General features: G+C 53.8%; 10 protein-coding genes across 10 annotated transcripts; 2 read left to right on the top strand and 8 right to left on the bottom strand.

The window, feature by feature from the left end:
- Positions 1-111: 111 nt before the first annotated feature.
- BO66DRAFT_390758 (ssDNA-dependent ATPase MGS1) lies at positions 112-1,894 on the bottom strand. Its single transcript, XM_025647095.1, has one exon. The coding sequence runs from the start codon at positions 1,791-1,793 to the stop codon at positions 204-206; it is 1,590 nt and encodes a 529-aa protein (XP_025505358.1). The 5' UTR covers positions 1,794-1,894; the 3' UTR covers positions 112-203.
- Positions 1,895-2,112: 218 nt separating this feature from the next.
- On the top strand, positions 2,113-4,430 carry BO66DRAFT_390757 (kynurenine--oxoglutarate transaminase). The gene is made up of 9 exons (XM_025647094.1): positions 2,113-2,574; positions 2,634-2,702; positions 2,762-2,846; positions 2,905-3,010; positions 3,063-3,135; positions 3,186-3,339; positions 3,394-3,407; positions 3,463-3,886; positions 3,940-4,430. The coding sequence occupies exons 1-9, from the start codon at positions 2,378-2,380 to the stop codon at positions 4,228-4,230; spliced, it is 1,413 nt and encodes a 470-aa protein (XP_025505357.1). The 5' UTR covers positions 2,113-2,377; the 3' UTR covers positions 4,231-4,430.
- A 157-nt stretch (positions 4,431-4,587) lies between these two features.
- On the bottom strand, positions 4,588-7,010 carry BO66DRAFT_437154 (uncharacterized protein; the record flags this gene model as incomplete). Its single annotated transcript, XM_025650967.1, has 2 exons — positions 4,588-5,075; positions 5,165-7,010. 2 exons carry the CDS (start codon positions 7,008-7,010, stop codon positions 4,588-4,590), a joined length of 2,334 nt encoding a protein of 777 aa, XP_025505356.1.
- Positions 7,011-8,148: 1,138 nt separating this feature from the next.
- BO66DRAFT_437153 (uncharacterized protein) lies at positions 8,149-8,628 on the bottom strand (the record flags this gene model as incomplete). The annotated part of the gene is made up of 1 exon (XM_025650966.1): positions 8,149-8,628. One exon carries the CDS (start codon positions 8,626-8,628, stop codon positions 8,149-8,151), a length of 480 nt encoding a protein of 159 aa, XP_025505355.1.
- A 1,840-nt stretch (positions 8,629-10,468) lies between these two features.
- Positions 10,469-13,007, top strand: prm1 (pheromone-regulated protein PRM1; the record flags this gene model as incomplete). The annotated part of the gene is made up of 2 exons (XM_025645447.1): positions 10,469-12,584; positions 12,627-13,007. The coding sequence occupies 2 exons, from the start codon at positions 10,469-10,471 to the stop codon at positions 12,746-12,748; spliced, it is 2,238 nt and encodes a 745-aa protein (XP_025505354.1). The 3' UTR covers positions 12,749-13,007.
- Positions 13,008-13,011: 4 nt separating this feature from the next.
- BO66DRAFT_427809 (putative xanthine dehydrogenase HxA) lies at positions 13,012-17,641 on the bottom strand. Its single transcript, XM_025650369.1, has 4 exons — positions 17,139-17,641; positions 16,873-17,076; positions 14,861-16,818; positions 13,012-14,806 (listed from the first exon to the last, which is right to left on the bottom strand). Exons 1-4 carry the CDS (start codon positions 17,367-17,369, stop codon positions 13,123-13,125), a joined length of 4,077 nt encoding a protein of 1,358 aa, XP_025505353.1. The 5' UTR covers positions 17,370-17,641; the 3' UTR covers positions 13,012-13,122.
- Positions 17,642-18,325: 684 nt separating this feature from the next.
- On the bottom strand, positions 18,326-20,251 carry BO66DRAFT_346866 (pentachlorophenol 4-monooxygenase; the record flags this gene model as incomplete). Its single annotated transcript, XM_025644595.1, has 4 exons — positions 18,326-19,223; positions 19,281-19,631; positions 19,688-20,087; positions 20,146-20,251. The coding sequence occupies 4 exons, from the start codon at positions 20,249-20,251 to the stop codon at positions 18,380-18,382; spliced, it is 1,701 nt and encodes a 566-aa protein (XP_025505352.1). The 3' UTR covers positions 18,326-18,379.
- An 875-nt stretch (positions 20,252-21,126) lies between these two features.
- Positions 21,127-22,165, bottom strand: BO66DRAFT_51496 (fungal specific transcription factor domain-containing protein). Its single transcript, XM_025653362.1, has 3 exons — positions 22,082-22,165; positions 21,748-21,986; positions 21,127-21,681 (listed from the first exon to the last, which is right to left on the bottom strand). The coding sequence occupies exons 2-3, from the start codon at positions 21,863-21,865 to the stop codon at positions 21,212-21,214; spliced, it is 588 nt and encodes a 195-aa protein (XP_025505351.1). The 5' UTR covers positions 21,866-21,986; positions 22,082-22,165; the 3' UTR covers positions 21,127-21,211.
- On the bottom strand, positions 21,963-23,050 carry BO66DRAFT_448210 (fungal specific transcription factor domain-containing protein). The gene is made up of 3 exons (XM_025651734.1): positions 22,515-23,050; positions 22,042-22,439; positions 21,963-21,986 (listed from the first exon to the last, which is right to left on the bottom strand). The coding sequence occupies exons 1-2, from the start codon at positions 22,601-22,603 to the stop codon at positions 22,115-22,117; spliced, it is 414 nt and encodes a 137-aa protein (XP_025505350.1). The 5' UTR covers positions 22,604-23,050; the 3' UTR covers positions 21,963-21,986; positions 22,042-22,114.
- Positions 23,051-24,459: 1,409 nt separating this feature from the next.
- Positions 24,460-25,747, bottom strand: BO66DRAFT_470336 (uncharacterized protein; the record flags this gene model as incomplete). Its single annotated transcript, XM_025652783.1, has 3 exons — positions 25,650-25,747; positions 25,338-25,589; positions 24,460-25,285 (listed from the first exon to the last, which is right to left on the bottom strand). Exons 1-3 carry the CDS (start codon positions 25,676-25,678, stop codon positions 24,460-24,462), a joined length of 1,107 nt encoding a protein of 368 aa, XP_025505349.1. The 5' UTR covers positions 25,679-25,747.
- Positions 25,748-26,050: the final 303 nt, after the last annotated feature.

Below are 26,050 nucleotides of genomic sequence, written 5' to 3'. Positions count from 1 at the left end.
TTCCCTTCCTCAGTGTCGACTTGCTCTCCTACTCAATTACAACTATTTACTGCGTATTCAGGGCTTGGAATTTGGCGGCAGCTTCAGCTTTGGGTCATCAAGTCATCAATTCGCATGCAATTGTTTTCCTATCTGCCCTGATTTATGTTCTAGTGGGATTGTACATGTTTGATGTACGAGATGCTCACATGGCACGGTTCCTCTCACCTCATCAGATCTGGATCAACCTGAGTCCCCAAGTCCAGCTCCTCCAAGAATCTGCGTCCCTGAATCGGCTCCGGTAAATACTCCTGTACCACCTCCCCATCCGCATAATTAGGATTGTACTTGTACTCCTTCCCATACCCGAGCTCCTTCATCAACCGCGTCGGGGCATTCCGCAGGTGAATCGGAATTGGCAGCCCGGCGACTCCTGGCTCTGCCAGGGCCGCGAAAGCATTATTGAGGCCTCGGTATGATCGCGTACTCTTCTTCGACAGCGCCATTGCCACCGTCGCGTGTGCCAGATTGATCCGTGCCTCTGGGAGGCCGATTCGCTCCACAGCCGAGTGAGTGGAAATGGCGAGCGTGAGCATGCTATTGTCGGCCAGCCCGATGTCCTCCGATGCCACCACAATCAACCGTCGCGCGATGTACAGAGGGTCTTCTCCCGACTGAATCATACGCGCGAGATAGTAGAGCGCCGCATCCGGGTCGCTTCCTCGGATGGATTTGTGGAATGCGGAAATGGTGTCGTAGTGTTGGTCACCCGCACGGTCATACACCAGCGTCTTCGTCAGGGCCCGTTTGATCTCGTCCTTGGTGATCCCTGCACGCTTAGATAGATCCATCGCGAGCTCTAGGAGGTTCAGAGATGTTCGCGCGTCACCGTCGGAGAATCGTGCCAGATAATCAATCAACTCATCATCCACCAGCTCAGTAGGCGAGTAGCTGGGTCCTTCCACACGAAGCGCCCGCTGCAGGATTGATTTGATATCCTCATCCGTGAGCTTGGATAGCGTGAACGTGCGACATCGAGAGAGCAATGCGCTCTGCACTTTGAAGGATGGGTTTTCTGTGGTGGCGCCAATGAGCGTCACTTGGCCACTTTCCACCGGCCCCAAGAAGACATCCTGCTGCGACTTGGAGAAACGGTGGATCTCGTCGCAAAAGATGATGGTCTTTCGGCCGGTCAGGCCAAGCTCACTTCGGGCCTCGGCAAAGATCTTCTTGCACTCCGCAACCCCGCTGCTGGTACTGTTGATCTCCACGAAGCGACTACCCACCATGGACGCTATGACTCGCGCAATGGTCGTCTTGCCTGTGCCAGGCCCGCCCCAGAGGACCATACTGGGCACGCGATCCTGCTCAATGAGTCCCCGCAGCACCCCCGTTGGGCCCACCAGTTCCTGGCCGCAGACCTCGTCCAGGGTCCGCGGGCGCATACGCTCCGGCAACGGGGCTGCCTTCTGGAAAGCATTCATCTTGGGACGCTTGGGCTCCGACGGTAGGTCATTACGCTGTGGTTTATGGTTCGTCTCGACGGCGACCTCGGCCGCTAGCGGGGCTGTCCGCTTGCCATTGACATTGCGCAGCGGGGAGGAGTCCGTAATGGGTTCTCGTGATCCATTGCTCTGAGTAGAAGCCTTCCGGGCAGACGCTGGCTGGAAAAAGGACGGGACTGGGGCTTTTTGCGAGGAGGGGGTTTCTGCGCTGGAACTTGGCTCGTCGATAAAGTTCTGACAATCGGAATCGATATGATCGTTGATCTTCAAGCTGGGGACGGACTTGCTGCAGATGGGACACGATACCATTTTGATGAGCAAGCTGATGGATTTATAGAAGTTCGAGTGAGCTGCTTGATCGGACTGGCAGCGCGCTATCTGATAGACCAGCTACCGGGGATAGAGTCGACTACCATTGAAGCCATTGAGAAGATGCTTAACGCGTTCCCCACGCGTCGGCCGCGGCGGCGATAAGAGCCATCGGCTGACTAATCCTGTCAAGCTGCGATGACACATGTGACGCCCGGATGCCTGAATGCCTGAATGCCTAAGGTCGCGAGGAACTCCTGTGCGACACTACCAACAAGATTTATGCTCACCTCAACGCAATTGTTGGATTGAAACAAGACAATTGACCTTCATGACCTCTGCAGTAGTGTGCTATCTTGTAAAGACAACAGCTTATCAGTCCTCATTGCCAAGGCCAAGCACGCAATAACATCCGGTTCGACCCAAAGCGGAAAGCTTGAGTTTCCCCACCATCGCTTTCCATCCCCGGACTCCTCCTCCCTCTGCTCCCTCTTCTCCCTCAGTCCCGTCTCTTTTTCTTCTCTCTCCTCTTCCTCTCTCGCTCGCTGCACTCCTGACTGGTCCCCACTCAACTGCTTGCCTCTATGTTCCGTGGCTCACGTCTCTTTTCCTCTACTACAATTGTCCAGGTCCAGCCCTCCACATCTTCGCTGCGCACTTCTGCCTTCCCCTCCGCACTCCCCCGCTATCCAGCTTGCACACGTCCAATGTCGGCCACTGCGGCTCGTCCCGACCCATTTCGCCCGGCTAAGAGGGTCGCTGGTCAGAAACAGGATGTTTGGTACGAAGCATACCTAAAAACCTGTTGTGCTGCGGCCTGGATTGCTGACCGACGCGCAGGTCCATTGTCAATGAGGCTGCTGCCGCTTCGCCCGTTCAGCCCATCGTGAACATGGGTCAGGGTTTCTTGTGAGTAACCGACTGCTGAAAGCTCCTGGAGTAGAGAACTACTGACGCTATCTTTTTAGTGGCTACAACCCTCCCAAGTTTGCTCTCGATGCTGCCAAGGAAGCTCTCGACCGCGTTGAATGCAACCAATACTCCCCGACCAAGGTACATTCCTCCACCAAGACAACACAGCGCATAGCCGCATAGACTCACACCCCTTCAGGGACGTCCTCGTCTCAAGCAAGCCCTGGCGGATGCTTACTCCCCCTCATTTGGTCGCACCATCAACCCGGACACCGAGGTGGTCGTTACCACGGGAGCCAATGAAGGTGGGATTGCCTGGAACAGGCGAGGAAGTTCGCGCAGCTGACCGAATACAAGGTATGCTGAGCGCTTTTATGGGATTCATCGAGCCCGGCGACGAGGTTATTGTCTTCGAGCCGTTCTTCGACCAGTAGGTTGCACGGTCTTTCCCCTCTGCTACCCGTCTGACGCCGCCCAAAGATACATTAGTAACATCGAAATGCCCGGTGGTACAATCCGCTACGTCCCGCTTCATCCCCCCAAAGATGGCGCTACACGCACCTCCTCCGCGGCTGAGTGGTCCATTGACTTCGAGGAGCTGGAGAACACGATCAACTCGAAGACGAAGATGATTGTAAGGCACTTGGACTCTTCTGCAAATCGTACTCGACTGACTCAACCTCGCTAGGTTCTGAACTCGCCGTAAGTGCTTGCATTCCAGCTTGGTATGGAGTGAATCAGGCCTGACGTCTATCAGTCATAACCCCGTCGGCAAGGTCTTTTCCCGCGCTGAACTCGAGCGCATTGGTGAGCTTTGTGTGAAACACAACCTGATCATTCTCTCCGACGAAGTCTACGACCGTCTCTACTACGTTCCCTTCACCCGCATTGCTACCTTGTCCCCGGAGCTATATGAGCGTACTCTCACCGTGGGCTCGGCTGGCAAGGCTTTCTATGCCACCGGTTGGCGTGTGGGTTACCTCATCGGACCCGAGCACCTGATCAAGTATGTCTCCGGCGCCCACACTCGTATCTGCTACAGCAGTGTTTCGCCTCTCCAAGAAGCTGCCGCGGTGGCTTTCGAGCAGGCAGACAAGGTCGGCTTTTGGGACGAGAGTAGGAAGGAGATGAAGGGAAAGATGGAGCGTTTCTGCCAGATCTTTGACGAACTCAACATTCCGGTAAGTGACGACGTCGTGCATTATCCAAGAACTCTACCAACTGGGTTATATAGTACTCGGATCCTGAGGGCGGATACTTCGTCCTCGCAAACATGGCCTCTGTGAAATTGCCTGAGGATTACCCATTCCCTCCCCATGTGGCCAGCCGGCCTCGCGACTTCAAGCTCTGCTGGTTCCTCATCCACGAGGTGGGAGTTGCAGCTATTCCTCCCACCGAGTTCTACACGGATGCCAATGCCCACATTGCTGAGGATTACCTCCGCTTTGCCGTTTGCAAGAATGACGATGTGCTCGAAACGGCTAAAGAGAGACTACGTGGCTTGAAAAAGTACATCAAGCAGTGATTTAGACTGCATGACCCTTGATCGTATAGATGTGCATCGATGTTTGGTAAACACTGGTTGCAACAACGGACTTACGAGAATATAGACTTCATGTGTCGGAGGCTGGACTGAGCACAATTGAATAGATTTGCAATTTGCTATCTGTATTGTTACATGACATTATCTCCATCCTGCCGGAGCACTAACAAGTGAAAAGCAACCTCCGCTTCATACTTCGTTTACCTTGCCTTGATATTACCCAGAGCAAACATAGATGAGAAGTTAACACCCTCAACCGTAACAGGACGTACCAGGAAACCCAACACGACAACGCAGAGCCTAGGAGCCGGGATCAAACAATGTTGACATGAACGTCAATCATGCTTCTTCAGGACCCTCATTCATACCTTCGATCTCCATGTTGCCGGTACCGGCGCCATCCCAGCCATCACCGCGTCGAAAGACCCTCTGATCCTCCTCCGCCACGCCCTCGAAGCCTTCACCGAGCATGCGCTTCTTCGGGTCTTTGACTGTGGGATGAGTGGTTCTGGCGGCGCGGAGAATCCAGTAAGTCGATTCCATATTCCTCACAACTTCACGTAGACCGCCTCCGCCCAAGGAACCCAGGAGCCGACGATACTCGGACCGGCACACCTGATCCGGACAGTTGCGGCGGTTGCGGCCGTCCCAATCAGTGGCGCATGCGTGGCGCTCTCCCGTGATGTACTGCTGGATGGACACGTTCGTCTCCGCATGGATCTGGTAGCGTAGCGCGGCCTCAAGCTGCTTGGATGCGTTCGCGGCGCGGAGTTGATCACGAATGAGGCGGTACATGTAGTCAATCAACGCATGAACCTCAACCGTCGCTATCAGAAAGAAGAGAGTTCTGTCAGCCCAGATTTCACTTCAACCAACTCACCATGACTCTAGGGAATATTTGTATTAAAGAACATACCGAACAAACAAATCGCCAGCACACGCCGGAACCGATCCTTCTCCTCGGGATCCTCGAAGCGCACGGTATACACCACGCGCTTGGCGCAGCGCACCGCGGTCGTGTTCTCGGGGAACCCGGCGCGCACGTAGTCGGCCCAGTCGGCGAAGATGAAGTAGTCGCCCTGGCGCTCGTTCATGCGGAAGTACACCGCCTGGCGGTGGCGCTCGGGCATGTCGTAGTTGTGCAGGCAGGGGATCAGGGGCGGACCTTCGCGGACGTCGCGCGGGATCGTGCTCTCGCGGCAGGGGTGCACGAAGACCTGGTCGCCGCACACGGGCCAGTGCGTCTTGATGCCCTGCAGCAGGTGGTCGCGGCAGCAGTAGCGGGTCTCGGAGAAGGGGCCACACCCCGGGCAGATCACGGTGACGCCATCCCAGGAGTTGCAGCGCTTGAGGCAGTTGCGCAGCGCGCAGGGGAAGCCGTGGCTGTCGAGTTGCCAGAAGAATCCCTCGGGCTTCTGGCTGGAGAGCGTGCCGCCCCGGACGTTGGAGATCTGTTGGTAATGGGTGGTGCTTGTGCTTGTGCTTGTGGTGCTCGCGGTGGGGCTGAGCAGGGCTCTCGATGTGGATGTGACTGTCGTCGGGGGAGGCGGGGAGGGGTGCGCGTGGCTGCTACTGGCGACCTGGGGGTGGGTCGCTGGTGGTGGGAGTGGAAGTGTTGGTCTCTTGGCGCTGGACTGCGTTGTGGTGGTAGTATTGTTGCCCCTGGCCTTTGGCTGGGTGCCGGTTGTCTTGGTGGTGGATGGCTCAGAGGTCACGGCGGTCTGGGGCGTGGTCTGAAGAGCATGCTGGCTGGCTGTCCACGCGGTAGAGGTCGTGCTGGTGGACTTGGGAGTCAGATCGTGCGCATCACCTCCTTCCTTTGCCTCCTGAGTACCGGATTTATCGGTATCACCTTGACCCGCTTTGCCTTCCTGCTGGCCTTCGGCGGTGGCTTCCTGGATGGGGGTGAGCCCAGTTCGAGTGGTGACAGTGTTGTTCTGAGGCGTGGTTGGCGCAGGATCCCTCGAATACGGAGGTGGAGAACCGGCTTCCTTGCCCGAGCCCTTCGCGAGAGTCGACTCTTCCCCGTCGGTCTTGGTAGGCACCTCGGACCTTGCAGCCCCAGGCCGGCCACGGCAGGGCGCCACGGTGATGCTCGCGATTTTCGCACTGGCCAACAAGGGACTCGGGCAGGACTGACCGGGTGGCGTCTCGATTCTCAGCAGCCCCTCTATCGGCTCGACGAACTCGGACGGGTTTCGCTGTATGGCTTGTAGCCTGTCGATGGCCGCCTGGATGGCTACTATCTTGGCAGCAGTCTCTGGATCGTGAATCCTGTCGCCTTGATCCTGAGAAGCAGCAGCGGTAGTATCCGGATGGACTCTGAGATTCCGACTGCCTCTACTCTGAGCAACAGCGGCGGCAGCAGCAACGGCAGCACTCAGCTTGATGTCCGACTTGTTGATTCTGCTCGTGTTGCTGGCGAGCTCAGGTAGTTTATTCCAAGTTGCTGGTGCTTTGACCTCGTGGCGGCTGCTGCTGCTGCTGCTGCTACCGTTGTTGCTGCTGCCCTTGTTGGTCTCTGCTCCTTTCGCTGATAGCTCGTGCTCGTTGACAGACTTGGTCAGGGCGGTCGTCGCGTTCGAGCCTTCGCTCTGTCCGCTGGTGGATAGGTTGCTCGATTCGGCAGCTCCTGTGCCCGCTCCTCCATCACCACCACCACCACCACTACCACTACCTCCTGCTGCCGCACGGTTTGCCTTCTTTCTGTTCTTCTTGGCCTTGTTCTTCTTGGCCTTCTTGGATGACTTGGTAGGCTCCATCTTTGGGGTGGGTGCGGTTGGCTGGGGTCGCTGGGGGGAGTGGTCTTTAGATGGGCTTTGTTCTGGCTCGGATGGCTGGGTGGGGAGAGATGAGGAGGCTGGAAGAGGTGGACTTTGTGGCTGTGGATGTTCGGAAGGTTTGTCTTCAGATGTCGAAGGGTCAGTCGAGTCAGCTGGTTTCTCTTCGGATTTTGAAGGGAGAGGTGAGCTCGATGGTTTTCCAGAGGTGGTTTCTTTGGGTGGTAAAGGGGTAGTTGAGCTGATTGATTGTTCACAAGGTTTGCCTTCAGGTTTTGGGGGGGTGGGTGAGCTCAATGGTTTTTCAGATGAGGTATCTTTGGGAGGCGAAGGGATAGTTGAGCCGACTAGTTTGTCTTCAGTCTTCGAAGGAACAGGTAAGCTCAAAGGCTGTTCAGAAGGCTTATCATCAGAGCTTGAAAAAACAGGTGGACTCAAAGTCTGTTCAGAAGGCTCGTCTTCGGAGACTGAAGGGACAGGTGAGCTCAATGTCTGCTCAGATGTCTGAACCTTACATGGAGATGCACGGGCTGGCAAGCTCGAGTGTTTGTTCTCGGGTGTTGAAGGTCTAGCCGTGGCCACTGGCGCCTCAGAAGATTTACTCTCAGATGTTATGGGAGCCGACACGCCCAAAGGCTCTTCACAATCCTTATCCTGTGATGATATGGCAGGCGAGCTCACTGGATGCTCACTGGATATACCCACAGATGCTGCAGGAGCGAGCTCGCTCAGGGGCTCCGCAGAAGGTTGTTCCTTGGGAGACGATGAGACAGGTGGACTCAGTATGTGATCAGAAGATTTGTCCTCAGATCCTGGAGAAAGAGGTGAGGTCGCTGGCTGCTCGGATGGTAGAGCCTGTGGGGAGGTTAGAAGAGAAGAGACGAATAATTGTTCAGAAGGTCAAACCTTGGGAGATGATGCAACAGACAGGCTGGCTGACTGCTCAAAAGCTGGGTTCTCGGTTGAAGAGTAGGTAGGAGGGAGATGAGATGAATCAACTGCGTTAACTGGTGTAGTATCAAGCACCGTCACAACAGGTGTCGAAGGGGTCTGCGTCGGGGTCGGGCTTGAAGTGGGAGTCGAACGAGTGGCTGTTCTCGCGCGGAGCAAGTCTATCGCCTCAGCGCGAGATCTCCTGTCTACTGAGACATCTTCTTGACTGCCTGTAGGTTGTCCAACGGACTCCATTAGTCTGGCTGGACGACCCATCGTACTGGGTATGGATGAAAGTAGAGGTGAGAGGGGCATGGAGGGATGGAGTGATGGTTGTGTAGGGGAAGAACGTACTGGCACCACTGCTTTCGAAACCAGAGATATCGTTGTCAAAGGCGGTGTTGCTTTCGTCACATCCCGCTGTGTTGTTATCTTTCTGATCTGTGTTGTGGTGAATGGTTGTCTGTTCGATCGACTTGGTGATCCCGTGACCTGGCGGTTCGGTTGACGGATTCTGGCTGAGAGACTCCACGGCCTGTAACCAACTGACTGACCGGCTCTCCAGTGCGTGGTCAAGCTCGGCCAGGAAGCTGGAGGACGCGGCTTTCTCGTCTGAGCCTGCTGCTGCTACTGCTCTCTGCTTGTTGCCTCGAGGACTCTGTGCCATCTTGACATCACATTGGGTCTGCACGATCTGAAAGAGCAAGGATAAGTGAAGCGGATCAGGTGCGCAATCTGCTTGGTGAGCTTTTCTCTCTTTTCGGCTTCGCCGTTGACTTCTGTCCTTTGTCAGTGCTAATATGTCTGGTAGATCCAAGTGTGCTGATATACCGGTATTGTTGCTTCAGCTCACACCGCAGTTGACCAGTTCGATGTATTTGTTCTTGGTGGCTTGGTGACCGACGGCTTTGATGGACTGACGCACGAGAGAAAGAAGGACGCCGTTGCTCAGGACCCTTTTTCATTTATTCACTGCAATACCATGCGGGTCCCTTACGGGGCTGCCATGAGCCCTGCCATCCTGCGTTCATAATTCACTACACTACAAGATACTACTGAAATACGCTGCTAAATTATGGCTTGATTGTGTGTCCAAGAGGATTCTGAGCTTAATTACGAGGACTGTGTTTGTTAACAGTCTTTATTCGGAATGTCTTAAGACTAAGCGATGTACTCAATGCAAGCATAACTCCTTTATATCGAAGCCGATTCCGTGGCAGTAGCTATCTCCTTGAAGATGACATCGAATGAGTCCATGTGTCCACGGTTTACATTCTAGCAAATCAAGTACGACGCGCATAAGTAAGATCATGCCTATCAGCAAGAGAAGAAAAGACAAACTCCTGATGCAGTTTGAAGCACGCAGTGAAGAGCCCGCCATCACGTGCCGCTAGTCTTGTCTCTGTTTCTGTCGCAGGCTGATTCCCGGTCTCTGGCAACTACCTACACTTCTATGACAAGCAAAGACTTAGACCATCATCTGAGTCATCGACCAAGACAGTTATCAATGCCTGAGTACTCAATATCCTAAGTATCCAGTTTCAAGGTGCTCAGTCTCAGATGCCTCTAGGGATAGTCAAATGACAGAAAACCCCCCGTTGCCTGCTGCCTACAACACCACAGCCCAGGAAGCGCCGTCTCGGTTCAACACTCAACACCAAACAACCCCAGATAGAAAAGACCATTAACACGATGGCATGGCTAATTTAGTCTTTCGATCGCTGTGGGGCTCCGGGTCGATTCTCCTTCAAGACTGATCAAAATGAGTGGCTCAGAGCCCTTGCGCTGGGCTGAAGTGCTAAGCGCCGTTACTATCTTCGGCCGGGCCACTGCTGCAGAAACCCATCAGATCATCAAGTCTATCTTCTTGTCTGCACGGGAACGATCTCTGCGCCAGATGAAACCAAGCTACCTAAAGAAAGAAGGGAAAAGATTTCGAAATTAGCTGCTCACCCCCATCAGGTCTTTGGTCTTTGTTGCGATCTCCGTACCGCTGTCCTGAGTGGTAGCCAGCCTCCTTTGGCGCGGCGATGGAGCCCCAAACAATCATGACTTACTATCTTTGTCTCACTTTTGCAGCGGCCATGAATGTGTTTATCCCGCAGAGCTCTCCTGGTGGAAAGCAAAGACCCATATATTATACAATGACTGCCCGCCTGGTTCCCCCTGTTTGGGTCTCCATTGTTTTGCACTCCCTTGAATGATGGACTTTTTCTTGTGTTAATCCCTCCTATTGACACTGCATTCTCTGGGTCTCTTCTTAAATGATACGATAATTCCCTTTGTTTAACCTTTACCACGACATACTAGACACTGCATCATAGACTTGCTTGTGGAGTTTTGAGATAACTCGCTGAGGGTTATCTTATTCTTACTTTCTTACTGTTCTCTGTTATTCTCATTCCCCTTCGGTGCATACTAGACTTGCTTGGGACTCCATTGGCAGCCATACTCTGTGTCTGCAGTCAAACGAGCACTTTCGGCGAGACTCGCAGTCGATCGCCATTATGGGGATCTTCGGACCTGCACGAAACATATTCCCCCTACTGCCACCTTACGGCGCCCATGATCATACTGGAGGCTCTGGTCGGATCATCCCACTTCACCCGGACGGCATCACACCCTACCTGGGGCTGCGCGCCCGCTTGTCACAGTCATGGATCAACCGATGGACCATCTTGCTGCTCTTAGTTTTGGTCAGAGTCCTGATGGCCGTGTCGAGCATAGAGAGCGACATGGCCAAGGCCAAGAGTGAAGCACTATCGGCATGTACATCCGTGGAAACCATGGGCAGCACGATGGCCTCCATGCCGCATTATCTAGCACAGGGGGTCAACGAGGTGGCGGTGAAGACGGTCAACGCGGCCATCGACGGGCTGGAAAGCGTGCTGACGCTGTCGCTAACGGCCGTGGAAGAGCTGGTCATTTTCTTCATCAAGGTCATGTATCAGACCTATCTCTGCCTGTTCACGCTGGTCGTGCGCGGCGCTGTCGAGATCGGAGTCAGCGTCCTGGAAGACGCCGCCGATTTCCTCAACTCAACGATCAAGACCGTTGGCGAAGACATCGGCAAGACCGTCGACACGTTCGAGGACACGCTGAACAGCTTCCTCGAAAAGGTCAACACCGTCCTCAGTGCAGTCGGCACGAGCGTCCCGACCCTGAACCTCACAGACTCCATTAACAGCCTCGAAAACGCCCACCTCCCTTCGTCCATCGACGCCAGTCTCGACAAGCTGAACAGCTCGATCCCCACCTTCGACGAAGTCAGCAACTTCACCGAGAACGTGCTTCGCTTCCCATTCGAGGAGGTCAAGAAGCTGGTCAATGGCTCCCTCGGGAACTACAGCTTCAACGCGTCGGCGCTCTCGGTGCCGGCGAAGAAGAAACTCACCTTCTGCGACTCGAACGACGGCATCAACTCCTTCTTCGAGGGCGCCACCGATGCCGCGCTCACGGCGCGGAAGATTTTCATCGCCATCCTCGTCATCGCCGCCATCCTGGCCTGCGTCCCCATGGCGTGGCAGGAGATCCGGCGCTGGCGGCACATGAAGGAACGCTCGCAGCTGGTGCGCAAGGAGGCCCACGACCCGATGGACGTGGTGTACATCGTGTCGCGGCCGTACACGGCGGCGGCGGGGATCAAAGCGGCCAGCCGGTTCAGCAACAGCCGCGCGCAGATCCTGGTGCGGTGGACGATCGCGTACGCGACGACGCCCGCGGCGCTGTTCGTGCTGTGCCTGGCGCTGGCGGGGCTCCTCTCGTGCCTGTGCCAGTACGTGCTCCTGTCCGCCGTCAAGCGGACCGTGCCCGAGCTCTCCGAGGAAGTGGGTCAGTTCGCCGACAAGGTCGTGGCGGCGCTGGCCAACAGCTCGGCGGAGTGGGCCAACGACACCAACACGGCGATCCTGCACGTCGACTCGCAGATCAACACCAACGTGCTGGGGTGGGTCAACACCAGCACCACCGCGCTGAACGACACGCTCAACACCTTCGTCGACAAGACCATCGACGTGCTGAATGGCACCTTCGGCGACACCATCCTCTACGACCCGCTCCTCGAGGTGTTCAACTGTCTGATCGGCCTGAAGGTCGCCAGCGTCCAGAAGGGCCTCACCTGGGTCCACGACCACGCCCACGTCGACTTCCCCCTGTTCCCGGAGGACGTCTTCTCCCGCGGCGCCGCCGCCTCCATCAACGGCACTGCCTCCGATGACGACAGCTTCCTCGCCGAGGCCGGCGACAAGACCTCCAACAAGATCACCGAGGTCGTCGACAAGGTCATCGCCGCCTTCGAGAAGGGCCTCCGCCTCGAGACCATCATCGCCGCCTTCATCCTCCTGGTCTGGGTCGTCAACGCCCTCTTCGGCGTCACCCGCGCCTTGATTTTATTCGCCAAGAAGGACAAGACCCGCGGCGAGGGCGGGCCCGCCCCCGTCTCCTCCCGGCCGGATCCCGGCCTCGGTCCCGGTGATGCAGGGTTCATCGATGTGCCCCTGACCAGCATGCCGCGACAGCATCAGCAGCGCTTCGATCTGGATGTCAGTGATGATGACGCCGCTGCTGCTGCGCCGCGGTACGAGGTCGCGACGCAGACGGGGAGGGGACCCGCCACCACCATGAGTACCACAACCGCATCGACTAATACCACAACAACAACTGCAGGTCTAGGGGTGTACCCGGATGAGAAGGTCGGGTTCGCGGGCCAGAGGAACGCCTTACGTGTGGACGGGGTGTCGGATCTGCGGGGCAGCAGTTACGTGGAGTATGGGATGGAGAAGCATTGAACAACTCCTTTCTCCACTTCCTTTCGAAATCCACTTCTTCTCGCTCCGTGAGGGCGGGACGAGGTGGTAGTCCAGTTGCTGAGCCTTTTCTTTTTCTTCTTTTCTTCTTTGTGTCTTGTCTACAGTTTTCCGGCGGGTGATTTCTCCACTTCCAGCGCTGCCCGTCTCCTTACCTCTCGTTTTAGGCTTCGCGTGATATACCCGTAGAACGTGGCTACGATAGTGTATTCTACATTGCATGATCCAAAGATTTTCGAAATGATGCATTGATGAGTGAATAGATTGCTACATGCCGGTATGTGCGTGTCGTCAGATTCATGAAATATTACCCCCCACCGCCTCCAAAAAGCCCACACCCAATTGCGAGGCTCCAACTAGATAGCCACAAAGAAGCTCTTCTCGCCCGGCTGCGGCACCACGCGCGCCCTCTCGATGATCGGATCCGCACAGCTCACGCGGATCCGCTCGGGGGTCGCCGGACTCTCCAATCGAAGGACGGTCTGGACGTTCCACTGGCGGCGGGCGGCCTTGAGGGCGTCGCGGATGGCGAAGAAGACGGCGCTGCCCATGAACAAGGGGGGTTCGCCGACACCGCGGGAACGCTGGATGGTGCGTAGGTTCTCCCACTCGACGTCCTTGAGGAGGCTGACGTTGAACACCTGGGGGATGTCCCGGAAGCCCGGGATCTTGTAGTTGCCGGGGCCGCGGGTGAAGATCTGGCCCGAGGCGCGGTGCCACAGGCTCTCCTCGGTGGTGAACAGGCCCTGGCCCTGGATGAAGGCGCCCTCGATCTGGCCGTAGTCGATGGCCGGGTTGATGGTGCGGCCGACGTCCATCTTGATGTCGGCGCGCAGCGGGGTCCAGTCGCCCGTCAGGGTGTCGAGCTGCACCTCGGCGGCGGTGACGCCCTGCGTGAAGTAGAAGAACATCTGGCCCGTGTTCTGGCCCCAGACGTAGCCGATGTCCGGGGTGCGGTAGTAGCCCTGCGCCGAGAGGTTGACGCGGTCGAAGTACGCGGCGTGCGCGAGCTCCTTCATCGTCGCCCCGGGCATGTTCGCGCGGTAGGGCCGGAGGCGCTCGTTGAGCTGCTCGCACGCGTTGAAGATGGCGTAGCCGTTCAGGTCCGAGCTCGCCGAGGCGGCCGTCGACGAGGTGTTGGCCACCGTGTTGGTCGCGGTCTCGGAGATGAAGACGCTGGATTGCGGCACGCCCAGCGCTTCGGCCGCAATCATCGTCATCTTCGTGTGCAGACCCTGGCCCATCTCCACGCCGCCGTGGGCGACGAGTACGCTGCCGTCGTGGTAGATGTGGACCAGAGCGCCGGCCTGGTTCAGGAATAGTGCCGTGAAGGAGATACCGAACTTGGTGGGGATGATCGCCATTCCGCGCTTCGACCATTTGTGTTCCTTGTTGTACTTCGTCACGGCCTTTCGACGTTCGGCGTAAGAGCTCTCCTCGAGTACCTGGTTGTACATTAACGGCACGTGCCAGTCTTTGAGCTCTTGGTTATAGTGTGTCTTGTCGCCGGATTTGTACATGTTTTGGAGCCGGAAATCTTCCACGGGGATGTTCAGGTGATCCGCAACCTCTTCCATGATGCTCTCAGCGAAGAACATGCCCTGCGGACCACCGAAACCGCGGAATGCGGTATTTGAGACGGTGTTGGTCTTGCAAATGTGGCCCCGAACGTAGACATTCGGGAAACGGTATACACCGTCGATGTGTGAAAGACTTCTCTCCACGACTGCGCCGGAGAGATCTTGTGTGTGGCCGCCGTTGGCGTAGACATCCGCGTCAAGGGCGAGGAGTTTGCCCTCTCCGTCAACGGCTACCTTCCAGCGACAGTAGAAGGGATGGCGTTGACCCGAGGTGATGATGTCTTCATCGCGGTTTAGCATGCACCGTACTGGGCGCTTCAGCTTCGCAGCAGCCGTCGCGCAGATACCGGCCAGCTGGATTGATCGGGTTTCCTTTCCACCGAAGCCGCCACCGAGACGCTTCACCCGAGACACAATCTTATTGGCTGATACCCCCGTAACTTGGGCGACATATGTTTGTCTGCAGCAGCATCAGCATCGGGTCTGGAAGAAATAACAACGCAGCAAGACTTACGTTTCCGTCGGATTTTGGGTCCCACTCCAGACCTCCATCTCTCCATCTTCGTTCTTGGGTATGGCGACGCAAGCCTGCGTCTCCAGGTAGAAATGCTCCTGTCCGCCCATCTTCGATTCGCCCGTAAATACGTGAGCTGCCTTCTCAAAGGCGCTCTCAACATCGCCAGTCTGGATGTAACGGTAATGTTCGAAAAATGATTCCGCCTCGATGGCCTCTTCGATCGAAAGGATCACTGGCAGATCCTCGTATTTCACTTTGACGGCCCGAGCAGCCTCCTCCGCAATTTTAGCGGATGTCGCTAGAACCATACCAATTGGCTGACCAGCAGTATTAACCTCGTCGACAGCGAAGAAAAGCTCATCGGCATTTGGTGCTCCCCAGAAGTTGGCTTCTGGATTTGGGAGATCTGTGTGGTCCACGTAGTCAACAACCCCAGGAATATCCAGGGCCTCGGTTGGATCAACATCGAGGAGCTTGGCGTGCGCCTTGGTTGACAGCACCATGCAACCATACAACTCATTCTGATATGTTGGAATGTCATCGGTATACTGGGCCTCTCCCGTGGCTTGTTTGAGTGCAGAGAAATGGGGACCGGCTTTTCCAAGAATCTTCTGTTGATACGCCGCGGAAGCTTCGTGATCCTTTTCTCCCGTGGAAATGGCCCGCTCAATCTCAGCGATGACGTCCTCGTCAATATCCGCACTCTTGACTTCAATCTTGGATAAGACATCATGATAGTATCGATAGAAGAAACCCAGGGCAAGAGACTTGCGGTAAGTGGCCATTCCACCAGGAACCCCAAACTTCAGGTCAAAGTCCTGTTCCAGAGCGGCCATTGTACCCTCCAGTGTCGCAGGATTTGGAAATTTCTTGCCAACCAGAAACGCTTCCGCGTTTCGTGCCGAGACAGTCATCGGTGCGAGACCACCAAAGACAAGATTCACACTCTTGACGGTGTGTGACTCCGAAAGGGAGACACGTAAAGCTGCATTGACAATGGCAATATCGTCATCCTTTCGCTTGGATTGTTTATAGGCCCTTATGTATTCTCCCTCCTCAGCCGCGACTGGAATCCGCAACGCAGCGATAATGGCATCTTGAGGAAGAGCGGTAGTTCGGTAGCCTTTGAAAAATTGATCCATGGGTATCTCAATGGTCTGGCCTAGTGATTTGGCGATGAGGGTAGTTCTCGTAGCAACAAATACTGGATTGAGATCGGAGATTGGTGAAGCAGTAGCCAAGTTACCTGCAGGAGAAGCAACATTCCTGATCTGTCGTCCAGCAAAGTAACGAAGTTGCTTCTTGATGGCGTTGAATGGCTGCCCGCGCACAGTTCCGTATCGATCAAGCGCTTCGTCACAGATTCTCTCGAGGTCGGTCAGGGAAACATTGGCACCAAGCTCGAGACAGTCGTCCCGCAGTGTATACTGCCGCAGATCCTGTATGTCGCCGACATAAACGGAGGCACTGTATTTCATAGCCTTGAACTTAATCTCGATCTGCGTCTCCGTGCTACCGCCGATAATCTTAGCGTCGGGATGCAGCGCCTTAATTTCCAGGAGCTGCTCCAGTGTAACTGGCCGGTACCACTTCTTCTTTTTGTTTCCCAGTGCCAAAGCTCGGAACTGATGCTTTCGAAGAGGAGGTGGGAAGATGAGCTCCGTGTCTGGCCGATAGTCGATGAACTCGGGTGGCGTGAAGGTCTGTATTTTCTCGTCCTTGACCGAGGCGGCAGGCGTTTCCTTGCAACACCCTCCCGAGTCGCCTTTCTTCTCCATACAGCACCCTGATCCTCCGTTTGCAGAAGACATTCCGCAGCCTTTTGGTGCAGAAAAGCTTTGAGCTGCATCCAAGATCGGTCTGTACCCGGTGCATCGACAAAGATTTCCATCGAAAGCCTCTTCCACGTCATGCTCCGATGGCTCGGAGTTGTTGCGCAAAAGGGCATAAAGACTCTATATCCAACGTTTTAGCTCATGATCCATCAATCTCATATCGAAGTGCCGCACCATCACGATTCCAGGAGTGCAAAACCCACACTGGCTACCATTACCAACCGCTAGCCGTTGCTGGATCGCATGAGGATTCTTCACGTCGCCGATCCCCTCCACAGTGACAACATGCTTTCCATCCACACTAATCAACGGGGCAAGACAAGCATTCACGGATGCATGATATAGCTTTTTCGTGGTGGGGTTGATATGGGAAACCACCTAACGTTGAAATGAATGAACTTAGCAATGACCAGATCCAAGGGCTCCTTCAGAAGACATACCACCGTACAGGCACCACAGCCACCCTCTGCACATCCTAGCTTTGTGCCCGTCAGGCCGATCCCACGGAGATACTCTAATAACGTGGTTTCGGGGTTGATCGAGTCGAGGACAACCTTGGTGCCGTTGAGGTAGAACCGAATAGTGTCGTCCCAATCTTCGGTAAGCTGAGCCAGCGAGACGGCCTTGGATGGCACCGTCGGTGGTGATGAACTCAGAACTCCAGGAGCCATCTTGCTGTGTTGGCTGTGGTGGACTCCGAACAAATGTGTCTATGCGACGATTTTGCTAGAGGGTGGAGAAACCGCCACTCGGAACCAGCGTTGATGCGGGGTAACTAACTCAACGCTGGCATGAAGTAGGAGTAGAAGTTGTGGAATAGTGTCGAGAGAGGAAGGAACCAAGATGGAGGAGAGGGGTGTAGCATACAGGAATCGTACAATATAGTAGAAAGGAGTAAGTTAATGATCAATGATGTGAGAGGCAGTTAGTTAGTTAGTAATAGCTGTTGTATGAAGAGATGATGGGGTCTTATCGGGGTAAGGGGGAAGGAGGGGGGCGAATTCCCCACTCGGTTTATCGCTTTTATCGCTTTTCCCCGGCGATCGCCACTGTCCGATGGGCGGCAACCGTCGGCAGTATTGCCCATCCAACCGGCACAAGTTTGGGTTTCGAACCTTGATCCAATACTGTAATAATATGGCGAAGCCTTCTTAACAGCTATCCAATAGTCTTGTTGATTTGACTTATGTATTCATAATTAAATATGATAAAAGATCTATGGAAATACTGCTTTACAGACTATTACTTTGTCTTCTAACTACTTTCTGGAACTAAGAAGTAGTAGCTAGTTAGAGATAAAGCGCTGACTCATTCGACTGCCCTTCATCAAATATGATCTCATCTCAAATCTTCTACGGAGTAAGAGCGTGGTAAACTTGATTTCTACTGCTCGGGGCTCAAGCTCACCGACGGAATGCAGTGCTGCATAAGCTAGGCCTAAATTAGTTACTGATGATGGTCGACCGTACTCATAGAAACCCAACCTGACTAACTTTTTAGGGTAGCAATGAACGTGCCGGTCTAGTGACTTAGGGCACATCCTAACTATGAGTCAAAATAACTTCTATCATTTCTATGTCTAATTGTCTATCGATGTCTACAACATAGCATCGCTCCAATACTCTTTCTTGAACAAAAAAACACCCAAATAAACAAGACACTGCTCTCCAAATACACACACTCAGTACGTCATGAAGCCCCTGAAGTACTCGGCAACACCCTCTACATCATCCAAGTGAGTCGCGAAGCCCAGGATGCCGTCCGGGCGCACCACCACCAGACCGCCATTATAGTCGGAGATGGTGTAGGCGGTATGAGCGGACCGTTCCGCGTCGTAGTACAGCTTGCCCGCTCTCGGAGTCTCGAAGACATGGTCACCTCCGCTGCAAGCCTGCGAGACCAGGGTCAAGAGACGAACGGCCCCAGGGGGCAATGCCACGCGAAGCTTGCCCAGATCCTCCACGGCCGTCTTCAGGGTCGCCTTCGTCCTTTCCGGCTGTCCAGCGAAGACCAGGATGGACCAGACGCCGGTGTTCTTGGTCAGATGGAAGAGACGGGTGGGCAGGCGCGAGCCGGGGGCATAGACCAGAGCGTCGGGAGCTCTCCAGCCCGCATTATTCATAGTCGCTGAAGGGGGCTTGTTGATCAGGTTCTCGTCGTAGTGGATCCCGAGGCCGATGTTGAAGTGGATAGTCTCATCGAAGAGCTTGGTGAACAGCTCGTTGGCGTCTATGCAGTGCCCTTTGTACTTGTCCGGAACTTGGCCGGAGATGGTCGCCGAGAAAGCTTTATCGAGCTCAATCAGGTACTGTGCGGCCGGACGACGCTCCGTGTCGTAGCTCTGCAGCATGTCGGCGCCGTACCAGCCCCTGACAACGCCGGCCAGTTTCCAGGACAAGTTCACGGCGTCATGAATACCCGTGTTCATACCCTGAGCAGCACCGGACGAGTGCGTGTGGCACGCGTCGCCGGCCAGCAAGACTCGATCGTTGTTGAAGAATTGATCTGCCACTCGCTGGCCAATACTGCAGAAGGTTAGTGGGCTGCGCAACTTGAAAAGCGTAGACAAGACATGATCATACCCGTACAAGGTCCACCACTCGACAGATTCGATCTCCAGTGAGAAAGGCGCCATAGCTCTGACGGCCTCCGCCTTGGCGTCTTCAAGAGTAAAATTGTCGCCGTATTTGGCGAGCATCTCCGCCGTCATCGCGAAGCCGATACGCTTGACGCCATGATCCAGCTGGACCCAGAGTACGTTGCCGTGGGCCTCGGATTCGATTGAAGCGAAACCCACATCGGCATCAGGCATGTTGGTCTTGAAGTAGCCATCAATGCGAATCCACTTGAACACGGTCTGATCGCCTTCGAAGGGGATATTGGCGAGACGACGCACAAGGGAATGACCGCCATCGGCACCGACGATGTATTTGCTGGCAGATGTCAATCGGGATCGATGATCATTTGTCAGGTCCAAATAACCAAATACCTTTTCACCGTCAGGCTCTTGCCCGAGCTGACCTCTGTGACATTCGCCGTCACTTTATAATCATCCTTCGCAGCGTCGTCGACCGTGTAATGCTCCAGTTTCCAGCCGATGTAGGGCGTGCCTTCGAGGCTCTCATAAGCGCCCCGAATCACCTCTTCGGAGTATTTCTGGCGGATGTTGAGGCAGTAGTCAAGAAAGGTGCCATACGTGCGCTGGAACATGATGTGCCATCCTCGGGAGGTAACGCGCTTGCCCTTGCGATAGGTGACGCTGTTGCGCGCAACGTAACCGATTTGATTCAGTTCATCGAGAAGACCCAGCTGATCGAACATCTCGAGGGTACGAGGGTAGAGAGTTGTTGCACGGCCATACATCGCTTGGTGGGCCTTGTCATGTCGTTCTTTTCCATTATTGTTAGGCTATGTCTGTGACAGAAGAAAGGGTAAGGAGTGCTTTACCGACGAGTAGAGAGTCCACGCCCTGTAGTGCCAGTGAGTAAGCAATAAGCAGACCCACGGGGCCACCGCCAGAGATCAAGACATCCGTCTCAATGGTCTCGGACATAATGCACAACGAGAGGATCAACGGTCAATGGTCAGAGGATAGAAAGAGCAGGCAGTAGTGGAGAGATAGAATGATACAATGTTGGACAGACAAGACTGAGCTCGAGGAGAAGAACTGCTCTCTCTTATACCTCGTCTTAAGCATAGAGAGCACATTGTGAATAGAGGCAAAGAATGGCTTATGCTTGAGTTGTGGTTCATTCTCAAGCATTCTATGAGTCGCTCGGCATCAGTGCGCTTCCAAGAAAGGGAAATACCGGGTGGCGTATCGGCTGGTAATACCGGGTGGGTAGAAGAAGATGCCGGTCTGTGGAATGACGGTTGATAATCGGTATTCAAGGTATCGGATACGTACAGTACAGGACTATCAAGCTAGTTACTGCACAGCAAGCTGACTGCAGGGCGCAAGGTCCGACAGACATTCCAAATAATCCAAATGAAGCTGAATAATGGGCGTTCGGCTAAATAGGACATCGAGAGGATCATCAAGTACGTAGAAGATTTACAGGTTGCACTTTTGGGTAGTCGAACCGTTGAAGCAGAGATCTTACTTACATATTATCGAAAGACACGCTACTTAAGTGGCTTGAATGGTGGACCATTCGTCCTGTAAAAGAGAGAGAGGCCGGCTTCAGATTGCTTATAGTAGTGTTCTTCTATGAGTGGATATACAAGAAGACTCAGCTCATCATACATGAAACCAGGGCTCTTCGTCTAATTGGTCATTCATTCCTGTACATGACGACTCTCGGACCTGGGTTTGTGGTGCTCATTCAAGCACGTATTGCATAAGTAACTCAAGCTTGTCCGGTATCAGAAGCTTGTCTCTACTCAGAGTCATATACTCTGATAGCCCTTAGAAAACATCTATATCATCTCATGTACAGCCTCGAAGGGCTAAGATTCGTCCCCGAGGCGTCCTTGAAAGTCTCCCACCCTAATGTTAGTATCTATCTCGATTTCACAGAAACAAAGGTGCCGTAGGCCATAACTCGTCACCCATCGCTTCATCCATTGACCCAGCTAAACCTGGTTCTCCCAGCAGATAGGTGAAAATGTCCGAACCCGGCATGCAGAAAGAGCGCTGTTCGTCATCCAGGTCAAGAGCTTCCCCGAAGTCCGTCGCAGGAGGCATAGGTAAGTCAGTCAATGATGCTTCGCAATGGATATCCTGACCTTGGGGCTGTGATCTGTGTTCTTGACCGGCGGCTGGGTTGGTGATAGATGGATCATGCTGGGCCTGCATAAGGAGGAACAAAACTTTGTTGAGACTCTGGCCGCCAATCTCAGCAGATTTAGTAAGGGAGCTCATCTTTTCTAGGCACTCAGAGCAGCTTTTCCAAGAATCTTGAAGAGTCGACTCTGCAAACTTGGCTTTGATAGCGGAGCATGTCCGAGCTAGGGCAAGAACGATTCCGGCGGAAAAGGCATCTGAGACAGAGCAGTCAGTCAGCGGGATTCCTTGTGCTGATGCATTATCTCGTGAGAGGTAATTACAAAATACACTATACCACCACACACTAGCCAGCTCAGTTGTCGAGGTATCATTCATAAGATGTATCAGCTCGATGGCCGCCTTGACGCAATTGATAGAGCAGCTGAGCCTGAAATCCATAAATATCTCGATTGGCAACTCCGAAGACGCTTGCGGTAGAGAGGAAGCGTGCGAGACGCGAATTTGCCGACAGAACCTGATCAGGATAGGGCGCAGGAGAAGAATTCTATACTGCAGAAATCTGACAAAGAGATTCGCAATCAGAGAAGTCAGGTAATTGTTCGCAAGTCACCCACCTCGCCCTTAGCAAGCAACTTTCTCGCGAATATTGCTTACTGGTATTGGCCGGTATTTCTCCATTTTGCCAGTTCAGTTGTGCCGGAAGTTCTGACTTAAAGCCAATAATTCTACTTCTAGCTCCATCACATTTCTAGCTTGGCTGCTTTCAGCCTGAGGCTGCTCAGCTAGATTCTCCTGTCTACCTTCCCAGGGCGCAAAGATTCTTGCCAGGATTTGCCTTAGAATTTTATACAGCTGCAACGTGCGCACGTAAAATTCTGTTCTCGATAAGGCTGTGGGTGGCAATCTGGAAACTAGATTCGGTTGATCGAGGGCCTCATCATCGATGGCGTCTGGGAGAGGGACCGCTGAATCCTGGATCATGGGCGGGCGGCCCAACATCATGCTGCTCGCTCTGTGGAGATTCCGTTAGCGAGTATCGAGATCGATTGATTTTATCCTTCTAAAGTCAACAGAAGAAGAAGCTTACAGATCCAGCATGATACACCCATGCCACACACGTCTTCTGACTTGGATTTCCGCCGCCGATCTAAATCTATCCGAACTCAAGGAATGCATTCAGAGTGCTTGCGCCATTCTGCATGCAAAGCCGATGGTATTCCAGCACCGTGCTGGGGACTCGCTTCCTTGCAGATAAGATGACATCAGTAAAAGTGTCTGGACAAGCGCTAAACTCCCTTTAGCCATGGAGATGCCATTTAAGAACTTCTGGGATCGCTGGAAGAAGGCATCCGCGGTAGCTTCGCGCGTCATCCTATCCAATGAGGAGAATTAGCAGCCTAGTGCTAGGACAATGTTCAGTCCGGCATGAAATATCGGCCAGGGCAAACTTGAGTCTCCTAATCCTATTCGTTTTCCAAAGTCATCCACATCCTCTGGAGGCCCGGGCGCCCATAGAGCGCTATATGCGCGAGCAAAGGCAGGCTGGTGGAAAAACGGATATAAACTGTGAATTTCATCATAATAGCAGCCTAGCAGGTAGTCCGCTAATTCTCGTGGCGGTAGGTCAACTGCTTTGGGTGTCGGCGCCACAGGAAATGACCTTGCAGCTATGTTCGGCAAGCAAAAAGGAACAGTTTCGTTTTCTAGATGCATATTAGTCTATGTCTGCGGAACTTCTACTGCTGGAGGTGGCAAACCTGCAAAGTCCTGAATCTGCCTCAAGAAAGACGCGATTGACGAGTCTCCGAAGAACTGATCTTGCTCGGTTGGGTGACTAGCATGCCCCGCAATTATACCTGTTGCTGTAGTCCCGTTTTCGCTTTGGGTGAGTGGTTGCAGCAGCTCGGTCTCCAGCAGAGATGTGATGTTGTCTTTGGGCCAGTGCATACATGATCACTTTCGATTCCTCCCTGTGCTTGCCGTTCTGCAAGTCGGTCAGTAGGACGGTGCCCACCTACTCTGTGGTTTTGGGGAAGCTGCAAGCGGGGGCTGGAAGGTGAATCGCTTGAACCAGGTTCATTTAATCGGAAAGTATAGCTGTTATATTTTAGAACCAAGGCAGTATCGTGAAAGTGGTGGATAGACTCTACCGGTGTTCGTGGGTCTTTTTCGGATTCTCGCCGTCATAAGAGCAACTTGCTTTCCGTCGCTCACACGGACCACAGATAGGCGAAACACCATCGCAGCGAATCTTTTGCATACGGCAGACATCACAAGCGCGTGCCACCCTTCTTCTTCTTCTTGAAGTCTGAGACTAAGCAGATCTTGTCAGGGTTCCATGGAACACACGCTAGGTAGGAAGTTGGGCTACATACCATATTTGCCAGATTCCAAGATCTGGTAGCGTCTCGACTAAGATACGGCTGACCTCTAAAGGATTTGCCGATTCAGGCACTTGCTAGTGTTACCTGGTAGGTAATAAGTCCTACATATGACATGGTTGGCTGAGTGATGTTTAATGTTAATTCCCAAGTACACTCGGTTCGGTGCGTTGAGACCATCGTTTCTGCCACTGCGACCAGCTCGACCGCCTTAACCTCCCTTCCACCGGAGGGGTTATTTCAACCTTCTTCATTCGATTACATCGCCGGGGTCTTTGGTGTTTTGGGAGCAGGAAGCTGATATTATTTCTGTGATTGTTGAGGCCTTTGGGAGGTGAAGAAGGCTAGTTGATTCTGCTATGTAAGACTATCACTGAGAACTTGCTAAGGCAGCCGGGTGGGCGGTACGCTGGCACCTCAGGCACCAAGGCCCAGGGCCGCCGTCAGTAGTATTTCTTAACACTGTTTTGTATGATCTATCGCTAGTAGTCACACTCTATCATCACCTGCCATCGAGAAGCACATCTAAAAGATTGTTTGTAGGTAGGTATTATCACCAAGTCCTGCCAACAGTCCCCTGGTCCCCCGACCAATGCACCCTTGACTTCAAGTTCCTTCTTTCTGCATCTTCTTGTTGGAAAATCATTGTCCTTAGTTCTCGGCAACATATGTAAAAGGTTCCTCGTCCGCAAGCAACAATGGTCTTCTCTCCGCGTCATCACTGCCGTCACACCGTGGGCTCACCTCTGATGCCGCTGCCGGTGTCGCTGCCGGTGCCATTAGCAAACTCCAAAAACCCAATGCGCCTTGCCCAAATGCAAAAATCGCATCGTCGACGACCATGAAGCCGAACAGCCTCCACCACTCAGAAGATTCTGATAGCGAGGGCATCAGCAGCAGCAGCTGCTGCTGCCGCTGGGAAGACAACGGAGTTTGTTCGTCTACACTTGCTGCTGCTGCTGCTGCTGCCGCCACCGCCGACGCCGCAACCGGCGGATCCGAGGTGAATGGGAGTGGCTGCAACCAGTGGTTGAAGCGGAAGACCCAGAGAAATGCCGAGAGAGCGAAGAAGGCTGATTGGAAGAGGCGGGGCCGAGCGAGAAGGAGGCTAACATCCGGGGTGGACGTTGAAAGATGTCGCTGCTGCTGTCTTCCTGACCGTTGCCGTTGCTGCCTCTGTAGTTGCGCCTGCTTGTAGAAGCCCAGAACAGGAAGAATGACAGTGACGACGGGCAGCACAAAAATCTGGTGAGCAATCTGAAGGAAGGTGATGAGGTCCCGCTCCGGCAGCAGGCAATTGGAACGGTTCGGCGGGCAGAAGATGTCGGTGGTGAGGTCCAGACCGAGAGGGAGGAGAGTAACTAGCAGGAATAGGGCGTAGACTGTGAGAAGTAGAGGGGTTCGGCGCCGGCGGTGGTAGAGACACAACGCGAAGCTGCCGCGCGCATCGAGGACAAGAGACATATCATCAGTCGGACTATCTTTGAATAGTGGCTTGGTATTTTGAAGGTGGTGGAGCTGATGCTTACAAGACGTTCAGGCAGACCCAAACTACCAATACTTGAGCAAGGTTGAGCCAGTCCAGGGTGGAAAATGAGACCGGAGCGGTGTCTGTCAGGGCCCAGAAGAGGGACATGAAGCGGCCGATCATGAAGACGTGTTCAGTGGCGCAGAGCAGGTTGAAAAGCAGGTAGGCTGATGAGATTCCCCGGCTGTCTTTCGTCTGCCATACATGCTGGATTTGGGAAACGAAGGAGGCCCAGACTAGAGCGAGATTGAGCCTGATGCATCGTCAGTTAACAATACGTGCAACATAAAACTAGATTTTGCAAACATCTTACCCACTGGACAGCACGAGAACCAGTCCCATTAATTTGAACGGGTTGGGTGGAGAACCGGGAAGAAGAGATTACAAAAAGGGTTGGTTGGGAAAAGAAAAGAAAAAAAAATGAAGGGATGGATGCCGTGGGAAGAGAGGCCTTTTGTCTCATTATATATAGTATATCCCTGCATCTCGCAAGCGCCGCTATTTTAGCGGCAATTTAGCGTTTTCGAAGTGCAAATCCAGACAAAAAACAGGTACTGTACTAGCTGTCTCGAAAGGGCAGGTCACTGTGGGCCTGCAATGTGCAGAGAACTGCTTGTGACAAGACAGGTTACAAAGACAGTACTTTGAATCTGGGTTAATTTTGAACCAAAAATAGCAGCATAAAAGTCATAATCGCAACATCAAACAAATGAT

The sequence above is a fragment of the Aspergillus aculeatinus genome, assembly GCF_003184765.1.
Source record: "Aspergillus aculeatinus CBS 121060 unplaced genomic scaffold BO66scaffold_16, whole genome shotgun sequence".
NCBI lineage: Eukaryota > Fungi > Ascomycota > Eurotiomycetes > Eurotiales > Aspergillaceae > Aspergillus > Aspergillus aculeatinus.
The sequence above is the reverse complement of the archived record's forward strand: the minus strand, read 5'-3'. Positions and strand labels throughout refer to the sequence as shown.